The sequence below is a fragment of the Neopsephotus bourkii genome, unplaced genomic scaffold, assembly GCF_033783945.1.
Source record: "Neopsephotus bourkii isolate Nb327-2 ecotype Australia unplaced genomic scaffold, CSIRO-AGI_Nbou_v1 NB_1589, whole genome shotgun sequence".
Taxonomy (NCBI): domain Eukaryota; kingdom Metazoa; phylum Chordata; class Aves; order Psittaciformes; family Psittacidae; genus Neopsephotus; species Neopsephotus bourkii.
Genome location: NW_026902065.1, coordinates 219,287 through 236,216, shown reverse-complemented (window position 1 = coordinate 236,216; position 16,930 = coordinate 219,287). Strand labels below are relative to the sequence as shown.

Here is a 16,930-nt window from a genome sequence, read left to right as displayed (position 1 = left end):
ATGCAAGTTAGAGAACCTCGAGGCTGTTGTAACATATACCTGGTCAAATCAGAACTCAAATCAAGGTGCCACAGAAGCAGGGTACTCCTGGAACATGTCTTGTTATTGTCCCTATTTGTCCTTCAGCAACATCCCATAATTGAGGGGAGGTGTATGCATTTCTTGGCTATAATTTGTCTGCAACAGGGAAGTTAAACCAGCAATGTACAACAATGTTAGCAGAGGTCAGGATCTATTTGGGACTTTATGGAGTCAGGCACCAATATAATTAACCAAAGTAGCACGATGTTTTATGCTCTGAAAAAAGAAGTCACTGCATCAAGTGCCTGCAGTGGGCCAGGGGCAGGTGTTGTTTTGGAGGGGACAAATCACTAAAGTCAAAGTGTTTAAATTAATAAACCAGGCAAATGGCAAATGGACATCTTCCAGAGAAGAGGTATTTCAGTCAAGAGAAGAAGCCTTAACCAGGTGCACTAGAAGGCTGCACAGCAAACTCTTCTCATCATTCCCCTGACATACTCCAGCACGGCTCCTCATGAGTTCAAGAGATGGCATCTGAGGAACCCGGCATGACCCCATGACCCAGCAAAAACCTGTATGACACAGCAATACCTGATATAACCAGTGCAAAGCCACCACGGTAACCTAGCATGACCCACAAGGTTGACCCTGTGGCAGCATTTGATTTATTACAAATGACTTGGATTTAATCACTCACCGGAGAATGCTGAATGACGCAGCACAGCATTGCTCGCCGTGGCTCTACTGAACTGGCACACACTGATTGGCTTTGGGAACACACCCATTGTGTGATTCATCCAATTAAAGAGTGGCCGCTCATCCCAATGCTAATGAATTACATCTCTATTTTATTTGTAGCACTTTCTAGCAACCCATTTAGGCATTTCTGCTGCTCTCATCACCTTAAGGTATGAGTACATTGTAATTGATGGACAGTTGAGATTAAAAGGAAAACCTCGTTCCTAATAGGATAGAGTTGAATAATTTGTACATTTATAATCACAATGCAAATGTTCAGTCATCTAATTAATTACTATACTGGCTTAGCACATATTGGATGTTGTCCCCCACACCAATAACATTACCATAGAACTGTTAAGGACTGTGTGTGTACTAAGAAAACAAGTGTTAAAACATTGTTGTAAAGCATGTAAACTAAATCTCAAATATGTTTGAAGATTTCCTGCAGGCCATGAGGAAGACACTGCGGTTCTTCTCCACTGGAAGGAGAAATAAAGATAGCTTCAAGGTGCATAGCAAACGGCCCACTAAGATCACTAACGTATTAGCATATGTCAGCCAGTGAACAGATGTAGGGCTCAGTCCTTAAATTCATTCTAGCTTTTTTCACCCCATTTAATAGCACAAAACTGCAAAAATTTTGCTTAAATTCCATCTGAAGACATTCTGTATGTAGGGGAAATCCCAGATGACACAAGTTCAAAGATGTGAATATGATGGTAGTTTAAGACTCTTTTGTCCTCTGTCATTTTGGACTGAGTATAATCCAGTCATGCTGGAAGAGCTAGTCCACATGTGAAGGACAGCAAGTAGGGTCTGCATGAACTAAACTTGTTCAATAGGATTGCTTCAATCCTCATAATAAACTTATTTTTTCTATTAGAGCCTCAGTTTCCCTTAGTCTTTTTGCATGTCCTTTGGTCTAACACCCATGAGGTCCCAGCTCACTTCCTTCCCTGCATGAAAATTAAACCTCCCTTTAGCTGTAGTCTCTACCCTGATTCCCTATACATTTTGCTGCTGTACAATAAAAAAACACATTCTCCCTCTTTTGCTCTCACCATCCTACTAATCTAATGCCCTGGTATTATTCTCGTAACAGCATGCAGAGATGCGAACTGATCTGCCTCCCATCTTGTCATCTTCTCTTACATATCCGACCCAGTTCTCAGGGTCTGATTTTGTACAACTATGAACATTTATTCTTGAAAATTGATCACTGGCCCAGAGGCTAAATGTTTGTTATCTGGAAAGAAAAAAAAAAGACGACATTGCAATTATTCTTATTTTAGGTCCTGAAAAAGGCAGGGAGTCCAACGGCATTAGCAGTGAAAGGAGCAAAGGTGGCTTAAGAGGGTCTTGGCAGGTTCATGAAGTCACAGCATTTGAAAACAAAAGTCCACATTTGATCACCTATCAAGAATTTTATCAATAGCACAGTGATTAAAAACAAAGCTCTTCTACTTCATTAAACACATTCAGTGCCGTTTGCTCTACATTCCAAATGGCTGAACTGATGTTCCAGTGCAGCCTATTTTTAGTATTTCTGATTAGTTCATTATTTGGGAAAAGCTACTGACTGTGTATCTGTTGCAGAGATCTAATTCTTCACTGGGTTCCAAAGAAGAGCAGGGCTACATGTAGGTCTGAAGATGTGGGTTTGGATGTGGGTTCAACCTCTGTCCCTGCTGTGGTGCAGCTCAGTGAAGTGATGGCCATGAAGCCTTCATCTCCTTGAGTTCTTTTCATTTGTTTTTATTGTGGGGAAGAAGCCATATAGCGTATTACACCTTTTTCTGAGTAAACTAAGATCAAGAATGACAGAAAACTAGCAGTCTCAGTGAGAATTAAACAAGATACTCAAAATAAGTGATCTCTTGGGTGTCTGAGTAAATTGCCACCTCCAGACCAGATTTTATTTATTTTAAGAACAAACTATTTTTTTTTTTTTGCTGGTAAATCCTGCAGTTTTGTCATGAATCCAACGAATTTTCACTGGTAAGTGACAACCCTAGAAAAGGAAGTGGCCGTGTATGCTCAGGGCAGATATCACATGGGCAAAAGCATTCCAGCATTGCCTCTTCAGCGTGCTTCAGCCCTCATGTGAAAGGACAGGGTCTGCAGGTCACAGGGAGATTTGTTTCTGTCTCCTTCAGCCCTGGTTGCTAAAACTGCAAAGGACAAATCCAGCTGTGATGGCATCTCCGGGCTCCAGATTCTCAAGCACTTGGAGACATGTTTGGAACCAAGCTTCCTTTCAGAACCCCAAATAATACAGTACCCATCCCACAAGAACAGACTGAGGTGTGATCATTCTTTCCTTTCAGACCACCTGTGGTCACCAAACACGGGGAAGAACCCCTCCAACCACACAGGCATGCTCATATGGGAATACAGGAATTAGATTTGGATTGAGAGCTGAGAGAGGCTTCATGGCACAATGTAATGTGACCTTGCATGGGTCTTGGAAGCAGCACACCTGACTAAGTGCTGCATCCTGACAGCTCCCAGACACACTGCTAATTTGCCTGTGCAGAGCACCATGCTTGAGTAGCCATTAGGGCTTGAAATATTTAAGCTAGCTTGCTAGAGATATTTGGGTATCTCCTTCTGGCACTGCCTGGTGCTGGGCATATGTGCCCTGTTCTGCATTCTGCTCTGCCTGGAGAGGGAGACAAAGTCAGTTCCAGGTGTAATACACTCTTACTGATGTCAAAAGCAACAATGCAGAAACAAGTTCTACACGTTTGCTGTCTTCTGCTTTGCTGCCCTTCATATGTCATTTGTCATCTTAGGTTGTCACTTCTTTGATGTGGGGACAACAGCTTTTGTGTATGCATGACGTCTAGCATAAAGGTGTTTCCACCCTTCGTGAAGCATTTTGGTGCAGTCGTAATGGCACCATAGCAATAAAAGGTGAAATACTCATAAACCCTCTGCCAAAGAGAAGCAGCCGAATAGGAGCATTAAGTTTTGGTTCCGCTGATCATCTGGCCAAACCATGGGTTCTTTACTATGAAAGCTGTACTCCAGGCCTCCAGAAGAAGGACAGATGCGTGTGTTTACAACCTGTGAGACCAGTAGAGAGCCTCACTGTAGGAGGTAGTCATGTCTGCCTTGACTTCCTTGTATAGATAAATTTCTCGGTATCACCAAGCTGGGACAAAAAAATTATACTCAGACTCTTTTGATTCTTCATTTTCCCAGCTTTCCTTTGTTTTGGGTCTTCTCTTGCCTTGTGTTTCCTTCTGGCCAGCTGTGCTTCCCAGCTGCCACAGACACTTCCAGCCCCAAACATCCCTCCGTTTCCAGCATGCAGAGATGCTTTCCTCCACAGCTGAGTCAGTATACATCCATAAACAACCCATCCCTTCGGTTTCTGCAGAAAAGTTATAAATTCTCCTTGGCCCTGGTGCCTGTACATCCCCACAGTGCTCTTTCTCACAGTCTTGCTTTGCTCTGAATGCTTTCCCCCTCGCTGTTCCTGCAAATGTGAGCCAAGCTGTAATGATGCAGCACACAGAAAAACACCTTTCTCCTGTGATCTTAGACAGCCTGTGGAATTAATTCCTGGAAAGCCGTTCTTGGCCTTTCTCAGTTACGCTTTCCTGTGAACACACGGACAAAGCGATGACTGAAGAGGGGAAGAGTGGAGCGATGATTGGGGAAAAGTGGTGCAATGATTAGGAGTCATCAGAAATTTAGGAAAATGGTCAGTCCATGCTTTTCCTGCGTGCTGCGCTGCTGTTTGCATTGCAGTTCACTTGGCAGGGTAGACATATTAGTTTCTCTGTTGCTCCCTTTACCAACAGCAAAACAGCTGCACTGCTCTACTCTTAATTGTTATTTCCTTCAAGACTGTTGAGTACAGCTGCAATGGAGGTGTCTCAGCTAGAAGACGTGGTGCAGTGTTCAGCTCCAATTAATCCCCAATACCAAGCCTGATGCCAGCTTCTCTGGTTACCCCAAACCCTTCCATTTTCATGATAGATCCTGTCATCCTCCCTGGTTTCCTCCCACACCTCCTATTGAACTTTCTTATGAATGTTCTCTTCCTTGAAAGGAACACATGGCTCCCACTTTTGGATGCACAAATGGAGCAGGAGAGATTTAAGAAACTCCATGACTGGCATACTTAGGGGTCTAGCCCACTGTGCAATCCCTTCCAGCCTGGAAGATAGGAAGCTCTGGTTATTTCTTGAGGGAGCAGCAGCAAGTCTCCACTTCTGTTATTTTACAGGTCAACTTCCAATTTCTTTTTTCTGCTGCATACACTGAGTTGGTAGGGCTCCAGGCAGGCAAATTATCTGAGGAATATCTGGGACAGAGACTTCTACACCAAACTGTAGCACCCCACCCCCCCGACATCCCAAAAGCACGCACTGCAATGCTGCTCAGAAGCAAGCTGGAGAAGATAAGAGCCTGGAGATAGATATTACCGGACCTTTCCTCTCTCCCAGCTGCATTTCCACAGTGCATTGGAGATCTGTGTTTCTCAGTTGTTTCTGCTGGACACCAGCCTCTCTTGCTGTTCCCAAAATACTCTAAACCAGCTCTTCAGCCTGCCTACAATGTTCCCACTGTCTGTAGGCAAGTATGAACCCCCAAACACAGGGAAACCATCCATCCTGTTGTCGTTGTCATTCAGTAAAACTTCATAGTTGCTTCAGCTTATTCCCTGTACTTTATTTCAACTCTCAAGCACCATTCCTTAGTCTCTGAATATTTGATTTCTGTCTCCTTCCCCAACCTTCATGCAGGATGACATTCTTTTCTACTCTAGTCCTTTCAGGCGTTACTGATCTTGAAGCTCCTCAATTACAACCACTTTTCTTCTGATGGTGACTCCTTAAGAGACAACGGCAGCTGCCTATAAAGGGCCTCTGCCATCTGTTTCCTCTGCCACTTCTTTGAGACAGCTCTAGCTATGTACAGAGAAATATTTATCACAGTTCATTCACTCCCTCACTTAAAAATAAGCAAGAGAAAAATGTCTCCTTTCATGATTCTGCCACTGCCCTTCAAAAACCCGTGACCCTCAGCCTAAGGAAAACAGCAATGCTTGACTCTAAAAGGAAGCAGCAGAAACTCTTAATGATTGATCCCTTGAGACCCTGTACTCTGAAGGCAATTCTGGGGGGCATCTGCATTAGGAAATGACTCCTTATGGGTGGCTGAAAGGCAAAAGTCAGAGCCAGGACACTTCATTTCAACCACCAAGCTTTCATACCAATCGTATCTGAAAGTAGATGCGCATGTGCATGCGTGCACATATGCACATGAGAACACACTTAGTTGTCAGTCCTTTTCCACAACCTCTCCATAGAGGCTGAATGGCCTGGGATTAAGGAGAATGGTTCCTACCCAGGAGGACTACAGTTTAGAAATGTGAAGGGAAGGGAAAAATGTTATCATGGGTGAGAGCTGGGGGAGAAAATGGCAGACATGAGAAATAACATGGAGAAAAAGAGAAGAAAAGAAGAAACAATGAATTCTGAAGGGGAATCACAGAGAGAATGAAGAAAAACTGAAACCAAGAAAGAAAAAAGCCACCAAACCTAAGAAATAAAAGTATTAGACAACATCTTCAGAAGGAAATACAACTCCAGGAACAGGGTCTCAGAAATTTACTGGTTACAATGGACAGGTCACAATTAGATTGCAGGAGTCAACAAACAGGTTTGGATCAAAAGTAGTTTGATTGGCAGTGGCTGGTCTATGGAACTGAATGAACATGACTGTATTCAGGGACACATTCAGTGTTCAAACGTGATCCATTGCACTGCAGCTACACTGCTGGTATAAACAAGAGCTGAAGAAACAGAGAAATTCCCTGAGCAACTGCAAATTTAAGAATGAAATGCAGTTATGAAGCAGTGGGTGGAGAAAAATAAAACAGGCACTAAAAAAAAAATATGTTCAGGGGGAGAATGAAAACTGAGAAATAGGAAGAGAAAAATCAGAAAGGAATAGAAAATCCAGGGGACGGAGGTGGATAGTGTTGTTCTTTATTTGACAGAATGTATACTTTATACAACAAGCTAAATCAGAAATTTATAGTTGTTTGCTCCTAGCAAAAACACACATCAGAAAGATTCCTACCCATGGATAGGGTGGCGTTGCATCCTCAGGTTTTTGTATACCTTCATTTTCTGGTTTTCACAGCTAGCAGGTAAGACTATTTGCTCTGGGGGAAGAGGAAGGGCAGGATAAAGTCCACATACTTCTCTGGGGAGTTATAGATTTGATAGGAAGCTAGTATAAAAACTTCAGCAGCCTGTGCCATAGAACAGCAGTGGATTTCAGCTATCCTGCAGGGCTTGGGATGAAAACTCTGACTGTGTAGTTTGGAATTTTGTGGGAGAGCTTTTCTGTAACACAAAGAGGATAAAGGGGGCTGGGAGACAGGAAGCTGTCGGTAAATAAAAGAGAGTCAATGAAAGATAGAAACGCAGAAAGACAAAAACGAGAAGGTGAACGCCAGGGGATACATGGTCACCTCTGCTGTGTTACATGCTCATAAATCCAAGGGGAGGAGTCCGTAAGAGGATTTTTGCCCCACAGGGAGGGCAGCCAGGTTGAATTTTTCTAATGAAGGTGAAAGATGATGGCAATGGAAATAATAGTTAAAAAAGGAACTATGGGACTGGGTGGGCGGCTGGCATAAACAAGTGCAGAATCTCATTACCTTTGAGGCTGTTGCACCCATTCGCACTGGAACTGAATTTAGCCCCTGGTTTGTTGGGTATAGCACTGGCAACGCGGGGACATGCAGTGACCTTGGGGACATGGTGTTTAAAGCATGCACAGACCATCCTCAGCCTCATTCTCCCCTTGCCTGCATGGACAGCATATGTATTGTGGCTCCACCCGAATCAGTGAGGTTGCATCAGTGTAGATGAGGGGAGAATAGGGCCTTCACATCTCTTGTGCATAGAAACACTACGGTATTGTACGTCATCAGATGCCAGTTCAGTAATCATTTACACAGATACAAGAGAAAAGAGACAACCTCGTTTCTAATTTAGTCATGATAGCATCAAAGAGACCCAAAGCCTATTGCTTTCTGGGAAGCAGGGACTTCAACAATAATAATTCTTCGCACATATATAGCACCTTCATTGCTAACTACTTGCTTTATACCCTGGGGTGTGAAGAAAAAGGACTCCACTTAATTCCATATGCTCTTAATTGCTCTCTATCCCAGATCCTTCCTAGAAAAATATGATAGAAATACCTAAACTCACTGTTAATTTGTCAAATTAGGGCAGTCATTAACACCAGCAGAAACGCAGGCCTAGTTTGCATCTTATATTGCAACTGCATACCATAGCATCTAGAAACAAAAGAAATGCCAGACTAAGTAAATCTGAGCTCTGTTTAATCCCTGACAAATGATTCAGGGAAGAGGCAAGAACCACATGGCACTCGGATAGGGGATAGACTGCCCTTGTGAAATGTTATCCTAGTTTTTATGGCGACTGCCTTAATTGCTGAATTACGAAATACCCAAAATACTGTTCACATCCATTAGAGGGACGCTTAAGTTTTGTGAACTCGGTTGTAAATGCCCACTTGCTTGCTAAATGTTGCTAAAATTTTGGCCACGGGAGCTCTGGTGGCAATGAGCTCCACAGCCCTGATAGACATCAGATGAGAACGCTTTAACTGGGTCTCCGGTGACTCACATCAGGTCCTCTTGTCTGTGTGTTACAAAATGGGGAAATCAAGAGCTACTGATCCATCTTCTCTAGCCCATTCATTATTCAATACAATCCAATTGCTTCCCCTCTCATTCACCTCATTTTCCAGGCAAACACATCCAATCTTGCAGGGCTGCCCTGACACTCGCGGTCTTTCCTCCTCCTTGTCCCTGTCCCCGTCCCCCTTTTATGAACCCTCTTCTGACTTTACAACCCTCTTCCTTGGATGGCCCTTGCTCCCGCACTCTCTGTTATCCATCCTGCTCTACTCCTTATGCCTGGGAACTTGCTAGTGGTGAGTTTTCTGTCTGCAGCCATGGGCTGCACTGGGCCACTAACAGCAGTATGTCTGTTTCAGGCATTCAGTGAGCTGCCATGGTTCATGTAGAGCCCTCCATGGGCCACAGTCCCCTTTTCCCACCAGCCAGCATCACCCCCTGGCCTGACTCACTGCGGTTCATTCAGCTGATCATCAAGATCCATTGAGCCTGGAGACCCCAGCCCCTTCCCCTCACCCCTTGGGCATCCCTGAGGAAATCATCCCCCAGTAAGCGGCTTGAAAAGGATGACTGCTTGCTGAGACACTTCTTCCTGACAACCAGAGATCCTCCGCTGTAGTGCACAACAACTGCCCCGGGGTTATGGCTACAGAGACCCTGATTTTCCATTTGGATCCTGGAGTGATCCATGGTTGAGTGTTTCTGGGGAGGATATTTAGGACTGCTATGAGCTCCTTCCAGCCCAGTTGCTGGCTGCATGCAGATGAGCCAGCTCATCAGCTGAGCTGCCAGTGAGCCCTCCGGCCACTGGAGGTTGGAGGCAGCAAAATGGAGTGATGTTGGTTTGACCACAGGCAATGAGCAATGAGGGGACCAGAAGGAGGGGCTTGGGTTTCACCCCCCTCAGAGGTAGCCAGGCTGCCCTGGGGACAAGAGAAGACAGCAACAGCAACTGGTGTTATACACTGCTTCGAGGAAGGGGAATAGCGGCCAGAGAAAGGAGGAAGGGGAGAGATGGAGAGGGGTCAGAAAAAAGCTGCTTTAGAGTGTAGAGGGAGCAGAGCTCCAAAAGAATGGGGTCCTTCAGGTGGGGACAATGAGGGCAGGGGAAATAACAGCAAAGAGGAAAGAGGACAGAGAGAGATGAGATGGCAGGAGCAGAGGGGACAGAGGAGAGCAAGGACAAGATAATATAACAGAGGAAAAAGCAAGGGGGATGGGCCTCAGCAAACTTGGAGAGAAACAGGGCGAAATAATGAAGGCGAAGCTGCTTTTGAGAGAAAGCACAGAAGAGACGTGAAGATGAAAGAGAAAAATAAAGAGGAAAAACAGGGGAGTGAAACGAGAGCAAATTAAAATGGAGATGGATAGAATGAGTCAAAGATGGAGGGCGAGAATAAAGCTGGGGTCATAAAGGCAACGGAGAAATAACTTTTAAGTGTATTGTATTTACAATACGTTCTACGTATGCCTGACCTGTTCTGTGCTCTGTGCTTCCCGTGCTGGGTAGCTGTTGCCCTGGGATGGGGGCTGCAGGGGGAGGAGACGGAACAAGGGCCCTGCTGCTAACCCATTCCCCCAGCAGAAGCCCCCTTCCATCCCCGAGAGCCCCCTGCAAGGGGGAAGGTTTTGTGCCCGTGAAAGGCAGCAGCACATCCCTTGACAACGAGTGCAATATGGAAGGGAGAAGCAGCGCAGAATGGAGCAGTGAGGGCTCCCCCCTGGGATAAACCGGGTATGCTTGATTGGGAATCTGCTCTTCAAACAGGGGCAGGGGGCAGAGCCATCTGAGAGCCTGAAATGTTCCCTGCTCCCCCCGGCAACCTCCTCATCCTGCTTTTAAATGAAATCAATATGGAGATTCTGCTGCCAAGCCTCAGCAGTCCTCCTCCCCCAAAACTCTTGCTTAGATTGTACCAAACCGCAGCAAAGTGAGATGGGGGCTCAAGAGGCTGCATGGGAAGAAGAACGGGTTAAAAAGGAAACACTAGATAGGAATAGCTCCTGGTCTCCCTGGCAAAGAGACATTTGTTCTATCTCTGTGTAATTTCTTTATACATTACTGCTGCCACACTGCATCTCCACGTCCCTCCCACTGCATTTTGCTCTCACTCTCTTCAGCAAGGCAATTTCTGGTGCATTTCAGGACAATATTAACCCATTCCTCTTTCTCTGTTGGTAGGAAAGTTCGTCATTTAAAAGCAATTTAAAAGTCAGTTCCAGTGACTCAACGGTGAGGAACAGCATTTCCTTGTTTAAAATCTTATGAAGGAACTGAGCTTGCAGGTCTCAGCCCCTCTCATCCCTGCCTTCTCTGTACAGTCAGGTGTGAATTTAAGCTGAGAGGAGAATCAAACCCAACCGTGTCTGGGATCCTGAGTAATTCTCCCCACCATCTGCCACCCCACTTTTTAAAATCCTTTGCCTTCCTCTTCACTCAAGGCCTGTCCGGCTCTGCATCCTCCTCCTTTCTGGCAGATGCAATGCCAGCAGCAATCAGCTCTGTGCTGGGCCATTGCCTCCTGCTGAATCTCAGGGCTGTGCTAGGCTGCTCCTGCTCCTGAACCACGAAGACATGGAGACCCTGACTTAATAATCTACTGCTCTGTTCACTGTGTGTTCAGAAAGGCCCCTGGATGAGAACAGCAAAAGTCAGGGGAAAGGATCCAGGATGATTTGTGGATCCTTGGAAGTAGGATGGCAGGGAATTCTGCAACGCAAAACAAGGGATGCTGACGGGAGAGAAGAGAAAAGAAAAGAAGTTGGGAAAGGTAAGAGGGAATATAAGGAAAAAAACCACTCATAAGATGGGTGTGAAAGAAAAAAGGTGGCCCAGGAGTGAACATCTGTGAGAGAAGGCAGCATGAGGAAGAGACACAGCACCAAAATTGTCTGGCAGAAGCTTGTCCACTGCCTGTGCTCTGCCTCGCTGTGCTGTCAGCTCTTCATTTTTGCAAACACTGAAACTGCACTTAACTCTTCTGTGCTGTTCAGATATAACAAGCTGGAAAGGGAACAGATCAGCTCATTAATTTTCCTTGGGAAGGGTCTCTAGGCAGGAATTATTTTCTCCACCAACATCTATTCAATTACTTGCCTTCACACCAGTCAGATCTACAGGGATGTCTAACCTCATGCACATCACTCATGCCTGCCTGCCCTGGACTCTTCTCTCCCTCCTTCTCAGTATAAAAGCCTCCCAGACCTATCCCTTTCCTAGTAATAATGACAACATGACAAAACCAATAACCTGCAGATATAAAATACATTTCATTTGCTTGCTTCGTAAGACCCTGATAAGGCATCGTCGCTCACTTTTTTGAGATCCTATAGGAGATCTACAGCAGCTAATGAAAGAATTAGACAAAGCATCACTCATAATAAAAAGCGGTTTTAAAGCACTTGGTGCCAAGAAGGATTTAGGCTGGAAGATCTGCAGCCATTTCAAAGTTGTAAGGGGTGCAGTATCCATGTCTGGCACGAGCTTGCAGATCTCAATTGCCTGGTTCACGTGTGTGTTTTGTGCCTATGCACTTAAAGGGCTGATAAAAGCCATTTTTCTTGCAGGGCAAATATTTTTTAATGGCCCTGGGACTCATTTGGGCAACCCCAAAACCTGAGAAAGGAAGATGAGGAAAAAAATCAGAAGTGGGACCTGTAGTAATGTGAACCAACGCCACCACTCTGCTTTAGCCCCACCGCAGAGCAGGCGCTCACTATAGGACACAAGAAAGGGGGTGAAAGAAATACCTATCAAGTAGGAAGATCCCAAATGACATTCTTCTTTGGAACAATACCAAGATCTGCGAATGCTGACTGAAAGTCCACTGTGGGGAACAGAATGGCTGAAGAGAGGAGGACCCAGAAACTGAAAGCCTGGGGACCAAATTCTCTTAAGAGGAACTTGCAGTTCTGCCTGCAGCATATGTGCATGCACAGCCTGGACTGAGGCTCCATGTCTGGTTTTGCTACTGGGTATCATGGCCAAAAGGAAAAAAGACAGTTTAGCACAGTATTTTCAACACAAGGAGTCCACCATCTCTGACATCCTACAGTCTTGACTAATGCCAGCATTCCCCTCCATCCCCAGAAATCAAGACGGCCTTATCAAAGGTTTCCTACCAGTTGCAGGAAGAAGTTTGGGCTCCTTTGATTGTTTCCTTGTTACAAAGCCTCCTGCCCTCCTCTTCACCACCTCCCCTCACCCGATAAACCTGTCGCTGCCCCAGGTAGCAGAAGTGTGTCTGTCCCACAGCCTTTGTGCCATACTGTGGCCATGGTGTGAGCACCCTTTTTACAGCCTGCTGGGACCAAGCCCTTCCCTCCACAAATCTGCCCACCCTCTGAATCATGGGGGAAAGGATCCTTTGCTGCTCCCTTCTCCCTCCTGCTCACCAGCCACAGCTTTCACCAGGGAGAGTGAGTCAATCAGGGACACCTTTCTGATTCCTCCTGCTGAGAAAGACAATAACCCCCTTTAAGGTTAAGACATGACACTAAGAGGTCTGCCATCCAGGGGCTGGTGAAGGTATGTCTGTGCTGTCCTGTGAGCAAGGCAGTGCCAGTCAGCAGCCCATGCAGGCTGTGGGGCTGTGGGAATCCAGGCAGAGGCATCCTGGCAGCAATGGTGGCAGACCTGTGCCGTGCCACCCCAGGAAGCGAACCCATGCCCAGAGGCTGTTCAGAATGTGGCCGTAGGGCTGGTTTTGCTTTCTGCTGACATGTTCTTGCTACCGAGCCTTTATCCAAGTTTTGGTGCAACCTGTGCCCTCAGGCTAGGGACTTGGAGCTGGGCTCGGGTCCTGTGTGGTGCATTGTACCCTCCTACACCACTTGCTGCTTCAGCCCAGCACCCGGGGGCTGGGGGAAAGGGCCAGCCCAACCCTCACATGTCTGGGGCAAGAGGAAACACCCTGCCAGGGTCATGCACCTTGTGCTCAGGCTGCATTTCACCCCCTTGTGCAGGGCTGCAGTTTGAGCCTGCTGGAGAGCATCAACAGGGAGGACAGAGGGCCTGGGCTAGGGGCACTTTGAGGCTTTTAATTGGAAGCATCCTGGCACATTCCTTTGCCATGCAAGCCACTTCTCCATAGTGCCTGTGGGGTCCTGTCAGATGTAAAGTAGCAGGAACCCTGAACTCCTCCAATCTGACAAACCTCACCCGCCCCTTCCTCCTCCCCCTTGGACCTCGTCCCTCTGGGTACAGCTCTGTGGGCAGATAGACATGATCTGAATTCACTGCCTCTCCTGGTCAGGGTCCTCATACGTTCTCTCTCCATCCCAAGCCTCCCTCCGCCCTCCAACCTGGGGACATGGCTCAGGAAGGGAGTCCTTTCCCGCAGCCTCCCTTCCCCACATGGCTTTGCATTTAGGCTTCCTTTATTTATTTATTTTTTCTCTTCCCTCTCTCATTAATTTTTAATTAAGGAGATGTCTCCTTCCCTGGTTCTAATGAATAGCTATTTGAAAAGCTTTTCATTTTTCATTTCTATATACCTCTATCTATTTGGAGGAAGTGTGTGCGTGTGTGCGAGCGCGTGTGTTTAAAACGTCCCCCATTAATTTACTGCTATTGATTTTCTGGCGTGGAGACAGCATATAGTATTCAGCATAGAGCTCCTCTGCAGGATATGTTAAAAGGCAGCAGTTTGGGTTGACAAAGGGCACTAAATGCAGTATGCGTCAAATAGACCATCGCTCAATGAAGTCACTTAGCTATTCAAAACATGTCCAGCCATCACTCAAACGTTTGCACCAAGAACGGGGGGGGAAATTCGCGCTTCTTCCCGGACACAACCATTTCCAAACAGCAGCTTTAGCTTGCTTTGGTAAGAGACGTCAGGACATGCATAGTTTATCCCCCCCCTCTACTGCCTTCCCATCTCCCAGTGCCGGTCTGAGAGAATCAGTCCTGCGGTACCCGCTCCCTGTTGTTCTCCCGACGGGGAGCTCCAGGCACACCCAGCTCTGGTGGACACCATCAGATCCAAGCGTTATCCCTGGATGCCCACAAACACCCGGGAGCCCACCCTTCAGCTGGGAGCTAATTCATAAACAGGGCTTTTACAATGGGCTGTAATTGTGCGCTCCTGTGCTCTCGCTTCTCTCCTCTTCGCTACATGTGTAACATAAGCCACGCATTTACATCGGTTGCCCCTCTCACTCCAGCACAGGCTGAAGACCACCTCCCCAGCCCACACACACGCCAATAGCAGTACTGAGCAACACATATTCAACAGCAAATCACTGGCCCCCTCCTTTCTTTCCCTCTCCCTTAGGAACGTCTGATTTGAGAAGTTGGCTGCGGCGGTGTCTCTTCTGCCATCAGACATGTCACTGAGTTGCTGTTCAGTTTCACATCAGACTTAGGCTGGATTTTTTCCGTTCAGAGGCTTGTTTATTTTTAGCCTTTACCATAAACCTTACAACCCCCCCTCCCCATAACCCAAAACAACAGCCCCAAACAAAAACCTACCCCCCCCAAACAACAAACAAACCCAGGAAAAATCCCAGTCCCAAAGCAGTCAGCCACCAACTAGACCCTTCTGCACCCAGCCCAGTGAGATGTGGTTGATCACAGACATTACGAAATGCTCTGAACTCTGCTCAAGATGACTGGAATCGTTAGATTCACTGTATGAGGCATATCAGACCTAACAGGGCTGCTTCCTTTTCTCTCTTCCCCCCCTCCAAAAGTGAACTGATAATTGCATCCAAAGTGCTTTGCAGTCACCCCCTCCCCGCATCACCCCTCTCTCCCAGTCTTGTCTTTGCAAATAAGCCGTCTGCAAATTACTTCACTGTGTGGTTACAGCCGGAGCACAGCAATAATACAGCATTTTGGCATTGGCTTCCCAGGCAGTACAAACAAGCCGAAGACAGGCAGACCACACAGTTGGGTCTCTCAGTGTTTTTGTAACACGCGCGTTATCCCAGTTTGAGAGGGGAAGTGATTTTTTCTCAGGGAGGGGTGGGGGTGGAATGTGGGGAAGAGGAAGGGAGAAGGGAATGGAACAGAGAATGTTTTGCCTGTCTTCTTGCCTCTGCCCTGAGTAACCGAGCTCTCGATCCGTGGTGACAGGAATGAAGTAAGAAAATGGTGGAATGTGGAGGGATTTATTTGGAAGGGGGGGGGGGGGAACATGGGTTGGTGGGAGAGGAAAGGAGGGGGTGGTGGAGATCCAGAATCAAATACCTTCCAGGCAGCAGGTTCTCCATAATCCAGAATGGGTCATGACTTCCTCGTTCTTTTTGCTGGTTTCGTTCTCACTGACAGTTTTAGTCTTGCAAACCCCTCTGGAGTAAAGCCAGTAGTCGGTCCCCACAGCTATGGTCATCAGGCTGAAGGCAGCGAAAGCACCAACGGTGGTTAAAAGCATCTGAACACCTCTGTCAAAGAGCCCCATAATTCTTCATTATACAAATACCCAACCGCCTTCTGATTCTTGGGGTGTGTGTGTTTAATAAAATAAATGTATAATAATTCCGACTAATAATATAATGGGTATATATAGAGAGATAGATATCAAAAAAGGGAGGTAAGAAAGCCCACGGAAAAGAGTGTAAATTAGAAAGACCACACGGGAAGAGGCTTGCCTTTTAAATCAGAAACGTTCTGGTTGAAATAGAAAAAAAGGAAAAAAGAAAAAAAAAAAAGAAGAGATAAAAGAACCAAGAAAAAAAAACCAAACAAATAAAGAGAGAACCCCCCCAAAATGAGACGCCTTAATCCCTTTTTCTAAAATTCTGGTCTCCAGTTTCCATATGTAATGGCTAATTTGGAGATGGCTTCCACAGTGAACAGGGGAGCAGCAGCAGCATCCTCAACACAATCTCTCATTATCTGGACCTAGACAGTTAGAGACTGTAAGAGCAGAGATGCAACCTTCAGTCTTCTTGCTTAGCTCTGCAGCCTGCGCCATGAAAATCCTTTTCCTTCTCAGTTATCTTCCTTGGGGTTTTATTTATTATTTTTTTTCCCGGCAGCGGCAGTAGCTCCAATCCTCTCTCACTTTTGCTTGCTTGCTTCTCCTTTCCTTTCGCTCGCTCCTACCACCAAGCCAGGCTGCCCAGTATACTGTAAGCCCTTGATTTCAGCTGAACAGGTGCCGAGGTCTTGCCTCCCATGGCTTTTCCGCACAGCCGCGGCGCTCGCTCCCGGCGGAGGTGGGCGAGGACAGAGGGGGGCTCCGGGTGGCGGTGGGAAGACGAGGACACGGACGTGGGGTAGGGGAGAAGCGGGGGGGAGGGGGGTGGTGGGTACAGGCGCGGAGCGCGGCTGCGGCACCCCCTGCCCCGCGGCGGCCCCCGGATACTCCCGGGCCCCGCTACTGCATCAAGGCGGCGGCGGCGGCGGCGGCGCGGCGCTGGACGGCTCGGCGGCGGTGTGCGGCGGTGCTGCAGGACGGCTCCCCGGGCGGCGGCGGTGCGGGAGGAGCGCTGCCGGGCCCCGGTGCTGCAGGACGG

The 16,930-nt window shown here is 46.9% G+C and overlaps 1 protein-coding gene across 2 annotated transcripts in view; it reads right to left on the bottom strand.

Annotated features, from left to right (window-relative positions):
• The window catches only part of CACNG2 (calcium voltage-gated channel auxiliary subunit gamma 2), a 50,416-nt gene extending 33,755 nt beyond the window's left edge, over positions 1-16,661 (bottom strand). Inside the window, exons 1-2 of one of the 2 annotated variants that reach the window (XM_061371762.1) lie at positions 16,350-16,661; positions 15,660-15,805 (exon numbers count right to left, since the gene is read on the bottom strand). In XM_061371762.1, the coding sequence (XP_061227746.1) occupies positions 15,660-15,801 (142 nt within the window). In that variant the 5' untranslated portion in view covers positions 15,802-15,805; positions 16,350-16,661. Of the gene's footprint in view, positions 1-15,659 lie in introns of both variants that reach the window. The other variant, XM_061371761.1, reaches the window with a different exon arrangement.
• Between the last annotated feature and the right edge of the window lie 269 nt (positions 16,662-16,930).